Source organism: Pseudochaenichthys georgianus, chromosome 9, assembly GCF_902827115.2.
Source record: "Pseudochaenichthys georgianus chromosome 9, fPseGeo1.2, whole genome shotgun sequence".
Lineage (NCBI taxonomy): Eukaryota > Metazoa > Chordata > Actinopteri > Perciformes > Channichthyidae > Pseudochaenichthys > Pseudochaenichthys georgianus.
The window spans coordinates 32,331,883-32,343,021 of record NC_047511.1 but is presented as its reverse complement, the minus strand read 5'-3'; the positions used below and the strand labels follow the sequence as shown (position 1 = coordinate 32,343,021).

General features: G+C 44.7%; 1 protein-coding gene across 1 annotated transcript in view; it reads left to right on the top strand.

The window, feature by feature from the left end:
- Positions 1 to 1,189: 1,189 nt before the first annotated feature.
- Positions 1,190 to 11,139, top strand: part of hmcn2 (hemicentin 2) — a 47,972-nt gene continuing 38,022 nt past the window's right edge. The window contains exons 1-13 of the mRNA XM_034091917.1: positions 1,190 to 1,448; positions 2,933 to 3,003; positions 3,496 to 3,654; positions 4,140 to 4,262; positions 7,553 to 7,724; positions 7,823 to 7,929; positions 8,014 to 8,134; positions 8,228 to 8,491; positions 8,602 to 8,746; positions 9,139 to 9,260; positions 9,486 to 9,758; positions 10,170 to 10,311; positions 10,600 to 10,727. Coding sequence (XP_033947808.1) covers positions 1,190 to 1,448; positions 2,933 to 3,003; positions 3,496 to 3,654; positions 4,140 to 4,262; positions 7,553 to 7,724; positions 7,823 to 7,929; positions 8,014 to 8,134; positions 8,228 to 8,491; positions 8,602 to 8,746; positions 9,139 to 9,260; positions 9,486 to 9,758; positions 10,170 to 10,311; positions 10,600 to 10,727 — 2,086 coding nt within the window. The remainder of the gene's footprint in view (positions 1,449 to 2,932; positions 3,004 to 3,495; positions 3,655 to 4,139; positions 4,263 to 7,552; positions 7,725 to 7,822; positions 7,930 to 8,013; positions 8,135 to 8,227; positions 8,492 to 8,601; positions 8,747 to 9,138; positions 9,261 to 9,485; positions 9,759 to 10,169; positions 10,312 to 10,599; positions 10,728 to 11,139) is intronic.

The following is an 11,139-nucleotide window of genomic DNA, read 5'->3' as shown; positions in this document are numbered from 1 at the left end:
AGCTGCTCTATGTTTCTTATCAACAGGGACATATCAAGATGAGGAGGTCAGGAGGGTCCGGAGCTTTGATCACAGGCTGTTCTGTGCTTTATGTCCATCTTTCATTCACTTTGTATTTTATAGGAGTTTTAAAAATAGCATCTGTAACTAAATGAAGAGCGCAATCGGCTTCTTGTCTCAGAAATACGCTGGGTCCTTACAACTTTTAAGAGGACACTGAATTATTTACATTTATAAGACTAGAGCTAGCTTCCTTTGTGAGGTCTGATATCCTTTTTGAAAATATCTTTCATATCTAGACATAAGTGCTTATGATGATATTTAATAATAAATAACATATTTCAATCCAGAACAGCTAATGTATGCAATAAAAAAAGGAAAGTGTAATTTCTGAGTGGCACGCTGAGCTATTCTACCCATTCATATGTCAAGGGGAGATTTCTCAGCGTGTGCTATGTATAAAATTAGATTGGTGTCGGTGGGATATAAATGAAGGCTATTTATAATAACCAGGCTGTTACTGAGACAATGTTCTCGGCATGTCCAGAATACAGGCTCCAAACTCCGCTGGTAATGTGCGCAAAGCTGTTAAAAAAAAAAACCGGGTCTCTAGGGGCCCACCTCGATTACGGAGAAAATTGAATAGAAGGAGGGGGTGTGGTGTCGGATAGGGTTAAAGCCTGGAAGTCACAGTGGGGTCGAGGTACACACACACACACACACACACACACACACACACACACACACACACACACACACACACACACACACACACACACACACACACACACACACACACACACACACACACACACACACACACACACACACACACACACACACACACACACACAAATCAGGTTGGGTCTCAGGAACCTTTTAATACCCATCTCCGCCCCCGTTTGAAGCGTCAGAGCACCAGCTCTCCAGGGTCTCTCCAACACAGAGGCAGTCCGCACGCTCCTCCAAACTTTACGCACCGATGTACTCCTGTGGAAGTATTTTACTCTGGATGTTGATGTCTTTCAGCTGAGTCGTATTGTTCCAGATATTTTTTTCTACCGATTGGAAGTGCTCCCAGACTTTGCGTTGCTTTGAAATCTGAACTTTAAAAAACTTTCTTCAACTTTTAACATTTTTATGTGATTCGCCTCATTCCAGCAGACAGATGCAGTCAATCTAAATAAACATGACCGGTGTCTTATTAAAGTGCCTAGTCTTGGCGCTGTGTGTCGGCGCGCACAGGCTCCTGGCAGTCCCCCGGGCTGAGGAGGATGATGGTTCCGGTGACAGCGCCTCGACCCTGGCCTTTGTGTTCGATGTTACCGGCTCCATGTACGACGATCTGAAACAGGTGATAGAAGGCGCCTCGCGGATCCTGGAAAGGAGCCTGAACAGGAGGACCAGACCCATCAAAAACTTTGTGCTGGTCCCCTTCCATGACCCAGGTACTCTTTGACCAAACAAACAAAAGTTACACAAAAGCTATTTTATTATGAATGTGTAATCTTGAATTTGAATGTTTGTGTATTATAATTATGAATTACTACAGCTTCTAACAAATTAGCCCAAATGATCAGATTGTTCTGCAACACAGCAGCATGTAGCCTACTTGCAATGTGAAACTAAACATGTAGTTTACATTGCCACTGATTATGACATATATCTGTAGCTGTCATGTGTTTAGGTTAACTTGAAAAGATCACAGCAAACTGCTACACAGCTCAAAACCTGTTGCACATGTTGTAGCCCTGATCTGTCTCAGTAGAACAATTGGAACAAAGAGCAGCACATTAAACTCAAACTGATACAATACATCAGGAAAATGTGTGTGAGAGTGAGGAGTGTGTGGGACAGGTACGTCTCTTCACATCTGCCCTCCTATGGGAAAGCTGCAGCTTGAAAATAAGAGTGCTCTATAGGGGGAGGGTGTTTGAGCACTGATGAGAAGCATATGCTGTCTGCTTGTGTGTAATTACCCCACTCACCCCCACCCAACCCACCTCAATCCTTCGTAGCCCCAAGTTGAGCCAGTCAGGGGGGGATGGTTTTCAACACTAACACCACACATTTTGTCTGTGTGTAATGTGCCCTGCCCTTGGGGACCTTGTAAACTTCCAAGATTGCAGCGGTGGCTGACAAAGAGGCGTGGCAGTGCTGTCAGTGTGTTGCAGTCACTCATGAGAAGGAGACAAGGACTTGAAAGACTTTGCTGTTGCAAAATGGATTGTGAATGAGTAGGAAATGTAATCCGCTTGACACATGTCTGCAAACTCAGTATCATTAGTCTCCCAGAGAGGCTTGAAAATGTTATTTGACAGTCAGAATAACAAGCATAGACACACATAAATCGTGAAGCTCCACCCTACCTGATAAGGGTCTTCTCTGAAGCAACTATAATGAAAGGCCTGTGTTTATAGCCAGCCGTGTTCTGTAGCAAAAACAATGTGTTCTCTGTGTATTGGTTAATGTTTACTGTTCCTGCAATTGGCCCCACAAGGCATCCAAGAAAGCGCCAGGCCCTGACAGGTTCTGATCCATCACACTGGAGTCTGCTGCTGCTGCTGCTGCTGCTGCTGCTGCTGCTGCTGCTGCTGCTGCTGCTTGAAGAACAGTAGAAAATGCTGACTCCAGCTGCAGAAAATTATCGTCATCCGACATTTGGTCAGATTGTAGTGATTTGTGTTAAGCAAAACCCGAACATTGCAATGTTGTCAGTGCATCAATCTACCCACTCCTGTGCCGTGTGGTGAACAACTGAATCCTTTGTTCTGATACAGCTGTTTTTGTTTGAAGAGTAATTCACGAAAGTTAAGTCCTTATTTGCTTGAGATAAATATATTTAGGCATACGCTATTGTGTAGAACATGATTTATTAGGCTGACTTAATTTCACTAAGTCTCTGTTATGATATATATTTCCGTCCTCACAGATATCGGCCCTGTTTCCATAACCACGGATCCAAAGAAGTTCCAGCAGGATCTGCAAGAGCTCTTTGTCCAGGTGGGAGCATACATGAAATCATTATTCTATAGGAGTGGGATTAATGTATTCATCCACACTAATCCAAGCGAAAGTGAGCTAATGTAATGTCTACCAAACAGCAGCTACTGTGGGAAATGTCATGATGGTAAAACGTAGTAAGACTGGAATCATAAAGTTATTTATCTGACTAAGAAAGATCAATTTCATAGACAATATATATATATCAGGTTAGACTGAGTGTATTTTGTTGAGCTGTATGATTATTTTGTATCTAAATATATGTTTTAATATCTAGAAAGCATATTGTCTTATTTCAAAAAGCACTTTGTGTTTAAATTACTGTTTCAATTCATTATTTTCCATTATTTGTGTACCCTTTAAAATGGACATGATTCTGAAAGCTGAACTATTCCAGAGTTGTTAACAGTAAAATCAGTATGAATGCAGTTTAGAATATGATATATTTATTATTTCTTCTGGGAGTATTTGATTTGTAATTATGTCACTTAGGGCGGGGGCGACTGTCCTGAGATGAGCATAGGAGCCATAAAGAAAGCCTTGGAGGTTTCTCTGCCTGGATCCTTCATCTACGTGTTCACTGACGCCAGAGCCAAAGACTACCGCCTGAAGAGAGACGTTCTGCAGCTGGTGCAGCTCCGCCAGTCACAGGTACGGCCCCAAAGTGGACAGGGGTGTGAGGGTGTTCAAGACATACTGGACATGCATCAGTCCATTTTACATTCATTCTTCTCACAGTATGACAGAGGTTCTTCCTTTAATACAGCTGCAGTGTATTACAGCTGGACAGAAAACATGTAAGCAAGGATTTCATTTGGTTTTCTTTCCCACGATGATGCTGGTAGGGGGAAGTCATTGCTCACAGACTTTTGAGTTTCTCTGCATTCATCACACGCTACAACAAAAGGGAATACAGTTGCCTGCTGTGAAAGATCTACATCCCAATACAAAGCCCTGACTCTCAGCTGAGCAGATGAGTCTCTTCAAAGTTCCTCCAGTCCCAGCCTCTACGTGAGGCATGACAATGAGCATTAGCGTCACTTTGGAGGCCACTGAAAAGCGAGTGCGTAAAGCAAACACTGAACAGTAGTAATCCCCTTAACTCTTCCTGCCCCCCCCACCCCTCTTGTTCCCAGGTGGTATTTGTGTTGACCGGGGACTGCGGGGATCGCTCTCAGCCTGGCTACAGGGCGTACGAGGAGATTGCTGCCACTTCCTCTGGACAAATCTTTCACCTGGACAAGCAGCAGGTCAACGAGGTGAGAGCATGACAGACTTATTCTCACTAATTCAAATATTTTCACACAGAATAAATGATTTATTATAGAATTCTGCTAATATAAAGTAGAATTTGTATATTCAGATGTGTATTTGAGGCACAGGAACAAGAGAGAAGCATTTATTTAGTGAAATCAAATTATTCCAAAGCCGATATTAGACTTCCTGTTCATATGATAACAGTGAGTGACTCTTTTATATGTACATGTAACATAAGCCCTGTCTGAGAAGCCAAAGACAGCAGGGCTCCCTTCCCCGGCAGACGTAAAAGAAGCCAGAGTTTCCTCTGGAAGAGACACTGGTATCCTGCGTGTCAACACAGGAGATAGCTGGGCAGTGCTGAGCTGGAGCCAGCCGCTCTGCACACTGGTGGCCCGCTGGAGCTCTGAACTCAGATGTGTGTGTTTGTGTGTGCGTGGGTCTGTTTCCTATCAAGGTGTGCTTACATGTAGCTAAACACACAATGTCTGTGTGTGGGGCAGCTTGGTTCATTATCACTCCATAATCCTGCCAGCTGTTTAAGGAGTGTTTGCATGTGATTTGTGTGCTGCAGTATAAGGGAATAGGAGGTCAAACTCACTCCAGCCCTCACACCTAAACCCCACATAGCTCCGTGCCCAAGTAGCTTTTAACATGTCCTGTTACATGTAAACATGTGCATACTTATGAGCACATTTTCTTGAAAACTGTATGTCAAACCTGTGTGATTATAGCTGTTGGGTGGCATGCTATTACCAAATGAATGCAAATGCTTTAATCCTTAAGAACCTCAGAAGAACTCCAACTTTAACCAAAATATTCCCTCTTAATGGCAGTTTAATAAAGTGGGTTGAAATCAAAATATACAAAATCTTATGGTCATCTCCGGGGGAAGAGTGGAGAGAAAACAGACTACTTATTTTGCTTTCTAATCCCAGGATGTGATCTGTCACGGCTTCCCTGCTTCCAACACAGCTGCCCAGTGGAGTTGGCTCCAAGTCCTCACACAACAAGTCATTGTTAGCTATCGCTCTCTCAACGATGTTTTTATATGTTTCGATCATGGTGATGATCCGATAACAAGAGCGTGGACAAGAACACCCTGTTAATGTGCTGTCAAACTTGGACCACGATCTGTGCTCCTCAAGATAATGATGCCATGCCTAACGTCATCAGTAGCCTGAAGCGCTGATCGAAAATTAGGGCTGTGATGTTTTAGCTTTCCGATAATGCCTGCTTGCCCACAGAAACAGGGGTTTTAAATAAGCTTGAAATGAAGATGTGGTGTTTTGCATGTTTCTACCTGGCAAGCTGCACAGACACTTAACTCAAGTGCCTTGAGGAGTATTGTATAACATTGCTCTTATGGTTTTCTCATTACGTGGAAGCAGTGGGTTTAGTTAAGGGACCTGCAGTGGTTCTCATGAAACCCAGGTAACATTTATCCTTGTCTTCCTGAGTGCGCTGAACAAAGGCACCATTTATGGTGTAGCAGCCTCTCTGAAGCACAGGTCACTTGTGACAGTCAAAAAAGCATTGGCAGGTGTATCGAATCCCCCACTGTGAAAATAACGAAGGGTCCATCCGGGACTGATTCGCTCAAATAACCTTGATTTGTAGCGGAACATCTTCCTGCAAATGTCCGCAGCTGTAAGGTTTAAGCCTTGGTAAGGACTGAGCTGACCCCTCCTCATTGGGAGATCTGGAGTCAAGCTGCTGTGCTAACCACTGCATGGCAACGTGTTTTCATTCGCAGGTAATGCACCTGGACTAGAGAGCGCAATACAGCATCACCCCAGCAGCCTGAGCTCACCCTTCTTCTCTGGCCCATCTGTCAATGAATAGCAGAGGGGGGTTCTTCCTGTAACAGCGCCGTAAGCCCGCTCAACTGAGACACGCCAGATGAGGTTTCACAGGACTTAAGATCCTCTGCATTCCCAGTGGTTGAGACAAGGAGTGGCTGCAGAACTCAGCAGTGGTCCCATCTCTGCACTCCAATTGCCTTTATCTTAGGACTGAGTAATGCCCACTCCTCTCTGCTCTCTTGCATAAGAAATAGTATCCTGGGGCAGATGTAGGTCACTTCTTCGCAGCTTCCTGCTCTGCTGGTGATGGCTGCACATGTGGCAGACATTACAGCTGTTTCTAGTTGTAAGACGGCGAGAGAAACCAGCTGCTGTCAGCACCCAGTGGACCCGATAGACAAAGCGGAGGCCTGATTAAATTATCAAAGGCTTTCTTTGTTTCAGTTTTTGCTTGTTTTTTGATAAACGTCTACAGTAAAACGTGTTTCTGTTGGGTCCGTCTCCAAGGGCCCGCTGAAGAAATGTTTTCAGTTGCATTACACACGCAGCTCAGCCATAATACCTCTTCATATGAGGTCAACACAAATACTAGACAGCAGTTGCTTGCTAAGTATTTGGAAGATGAAAGACATTTGGTCCATTGTGGCCATGAAATACGACTGTGAGATATCTGTGGGGTTTTTCTGCTACGGGAAAGGGAAACTGTATTCCATGATAATGAGTACAGCTAGAAGGTCAAGCAGCTGTCAAAACTGCTATTCTATAATGTCAGATAATTCTCTGGAAAGCCTCTCTGAGGGCCATTATAGTCTGTATCATATGATTGTTTTGCACTTAAATATAATCAAACTGTCCACCACTGTTTCAGACTTTGGACAATCTTTGCCCTGAGTGCTATAATGACTCATTTAAAGAGTTAGCCTTCGGCAACCCTAATGTGTGTCTGTCTGACCTCATCCTGCTCCCTTAGCTTAACTGATTCAACGGAAAGATGAGAAACAGCCAGATGTTTCTGTCCATAATGAACCTGCACATTAGTAAGGCTGATACTGTAGAATATATAGTTTGAGTGTATTTCTACAACAAAGGCACCACTACTTTCTATTTTGCAGAACAAGCCTCGTGATTTATGAGAGCTGTGCTGCAGAAGGTGGGCTGCTGCCTGACAGACGCTCCTCTGGGAATACATGCTTGAGAGTGCAGAAAACTGCATGTTATCAGCCTGACAGTTGAGCTGTTTCACTTTACCTTTGTTTAGGAAAAAAATCCCTATGAGGAATACTTTTGTGATGAAAAATAGTCCGAAGACAAAGAGCAGGGAAGGGATTGGTGGAAGGGGGGGGGGTCTACAATCGTGTCCTTCCTGTCTTCATCCTGTCTGTATGTTGAGAGGGGATTCATGACAGTCTGACGGATCCCAGGCTCAACCACCAACCAATGTCTTTCCTCCATCATGACATGCTGTCTCTGTTTTTTCCTCCTGCCAGGTTTTAAAGTGGGTAGAGGAGACAGTTCATTCCATGAAGGTCCACCTGCTGTCGTCCAACCATGACAGTGCGCAGGAGAACAAGTGGGAAGTGCCCTTTGACCCCAGTCTTCGCGAGGTCACCGTGTCACTCAGTGGACCAGCACCACAGATCGAACTCAGCGATCCCTATGGTAGACCACATTTTCTTTCCTGCCATCTTAATAAACTTTATTCTCATTACACCCAAAACAAGGTAGGACTTTGAAAAGTTGCTGTTTTTGTGTTCTAGGTCGAGTCGTTGGTGAAGCGCAGGGCCTGAAAGAGCTGCTGAACATCCCTAACTCCGCTCGGGTAGTCAACCTGAAGTTTCCCAGACCTGGGGCGTGGAAACTGAAGGTACGTCTGAATAATCTATGAATATGTTTACTCTGATTTCTTTATGACATTTGGCTAATTGAATAACATTTATTTCCTAAAAAGGTGAGCTGCAGTGGGCGCCATACTCTGAGGGTCACAGGGGTCAGCAATCTAGACTTCAGGGCCGGCTTTTCCAGTGTACCCGTTTCACAGTTCAACCAAACCAGAGAGAGGCCAATAAAAGGTGTCAGATATGTTTCTGCTAGCTGCTTGAGTTTTATTTGACTGAGAACACTTGCAGGAGATGACTTCATGACGACCTTTCTTTGTCTCCCAGGACTTCCAGCCCATGTGTTGCTGAAGTGTACAGGCCTGAAGCCTCCAGGTCAACTCAACCATGTGGAGCTGGTGTCAGGCTCAGGCCGCTCCTTACGCACCATCCCCGTGCCTCTGCCCTCCGACCTCGGTCAACAAGGACTATGGCGCCTCCCGGAGTTCCGCACCCCCTCCCAGAGCTTCTTCCTCAAGGGGACGGGCAAAGATGAAGAGGGCTACCGCTTCCAGAGGCTGTCCAGTGTCTCCTACACCAACATTGTTCCAGGCAAGACAAATCCCTCCCTGAAGAAACATCTCACCAAAGCCACTCCAGTGTCTCTCACACCTCATCAATCTCTCTGGTGACCTTTAATCCTGGTTTCCTCCCTTGTGTAGATCCCCCAGCGGTGAGCATGCCTGACGTGGTGAAGGGCTTCTACATGCAGCCTGTTGTGATTGGATGTTCGGTGGAGAGTGACGTTCCCTACAGGCTGCGATTCACCAGAAGTGGGATCACACTGGGCGACGAGAAGTTCTTTCAGTGAGTCTCGATCAGCGCTCTGTAACATTTGACTTTCCTTCCTGATTCAGATGCTAAAGCTTAGTTTGCCCATTACCTGCTGTACAAAAAGATTAATTAGGTCACTCACTACTCTAACCAGAGGGCATGTCTGTTAAGCATTAGTGCTAATTGGCTGTTTGATTTTTATTTGCAGGAAATCTTTCATCAGTTTTGTGAACATTACATATTCGATTGTGTCATCTTGAAAAATTAACAAAGCGTCTATTCTCATTCACCCTCTGCTTTGAGTTAAATTCAGGAAGAGAGGCTGACTTGTGGGGAAAACTATTCCCAGTGTGTGTGTGCCAGATAGACTAATTGAATGTGTAAAATGGGTTCCATTTATCAAACCAAGCATGTCTTTGTATCAGGAATTCTGCCATTGCATCTTGGGAGATCGGCCATGCATCTGCTGAGGATGAAGGCCTGTATGAGTGCATAGCGCAGAACAGCGCAGGACAGGGACGGGCCTTAACACAGTTGACCGTTCGAGGTATGACACACACACAAACAACAACACACACATCCTCAGTCGTCTTGCCTGCATGCATCACAGTCACAGCAAAGCTTTGAAATGAGTTCCAGCCATTTGTTATCTTAGACTTATGGCTTAAACATCAACATGATACAAAGCATGCCAGTACAAACATCCGTTTGAAAGAGTAAACTATTTTTGCTCTGTTTGTTTGATGTTTTGGTTGTGTTTCCACTAAAACAGATCCTCCTCCCGTCCTCAAGTCGGCAGTAAATGTTACTTCCTCTGTGGGAGGCGTGGCTGTGTTGTCCTGCCAGGTGGAAGGATCTATGCGCCACAACTTGACCTGGTACAGAGCGGGTCGTGCCATCCGAGCCCGCGTAGGGAGGGTTAGGCTGCTGTCCGACTCGTCCCTGCAGATCAGCGGGCTGCGGACTCAGGATGCTGGGGAGTATCACTGTGTGGCCACCAACACTCACGGAGAGAATAACATAACGGCATGGCTTCATGTCCCAGGTACGGCAAGAACGATACCCTGCAGGTCATCTGCTTAAACACTTAACACACTGGGGGCCTCTTTGTTCCTGAGGCCCCGTCATCTGTTTTCCATTATAGGCTTAGCCTCCTCGCAGTCAGATTGAGCCACTTTCTCGTCAGAAAATGTTCCTCATCAGCCAGAATTGATGCATGTTGAAAAGAGTTGGCATTCGCACAGATGTTTGTAATGGATGCGAAAATAGCGAGTTAATGTGAAACTTGTGTAACAATGATGTCAGACATGGTTAAGTGCTGGTAATTGAATTGAAGCCCACCATCAGGAGTCTACTGTTGTGAAACCTGCCATCGGGAAGTAGTGAATGACCTCATGCCGCGGTGAAGGCCATGACTCACTGTCAGCATGTTGACTCTGTTTGACTCCATTCGTAGAGGCTCCTTCTGTGGAAGTTCACCCCCAGGGCCGGGCTTTCTCCCAAGGGGACGAGATCCGCCTCGTCTGCTCGGCGTCCGGCTCCCCCCCTCCCCAGCTCTTCTGGAGCCATGGAAACATGTTTCTTACTAATCGGCCGAGGTAAGGGAACTTTCAGCCCACTCAACACCTCCGGCACACAGAGTCATTACTTTCCACTTAAACTACATGCCTGATTGCCACATCGTGTAGCTTAACTTTCGGTTCTTATGTGAAATATTTTTCCAAACCGCAACTTTATATGCCTGTGTAAAATACATATTCAAAGAAAAAAATCTCTCATGATATCCAAGAATAGCAGGAAGGGTTAGAGATGAATTGCAGTTTTACATCTGCACATGTAATCATGAAGAGTCAACACACATGTCTTCTGTGGATTGTGTGATACAGGTTGAGCCTAACCAAACATGGAGTCCTGACCATCAGAGGGGCCCTCCCAGAGGATGCTGGGAACTACACATGTTTAGCAACCAATGAGGCTGGGACTGCCTCTCAGACTGTGTCTCTTACTTTTGCAGGCAAGTCAAGATATCACTTCCAATGTTAAGGGTGCCAATGTGAGGTTGTGCTGTTGCTGGAATTGATCTTTTTACCATTTTTCATCATTTTTTGTTTCTGTTCTGAATAATAATTTCTGATAACATTATTTTTCAGACTTCACATAAGTAAATGTTTTCTTTATCTGTGTTGCATCTATTCTTCAACAGCATTTGTTTTGAATAAATCTGTGAGTGATATACCAGTTGAGCACGAGCGATGTGGCCACATGCTGCTCTATCTCACATATCAATCAATCAATCAATCAATCAATCAATCAATCAATCAATCAATCAATCAATCAATCAATCAATCAATCAATCAATCAATCAATCAATGTTTATTTATATAGCCCAATATCACAAATGTTACATTTGTCTCAGTGGTCTTCAC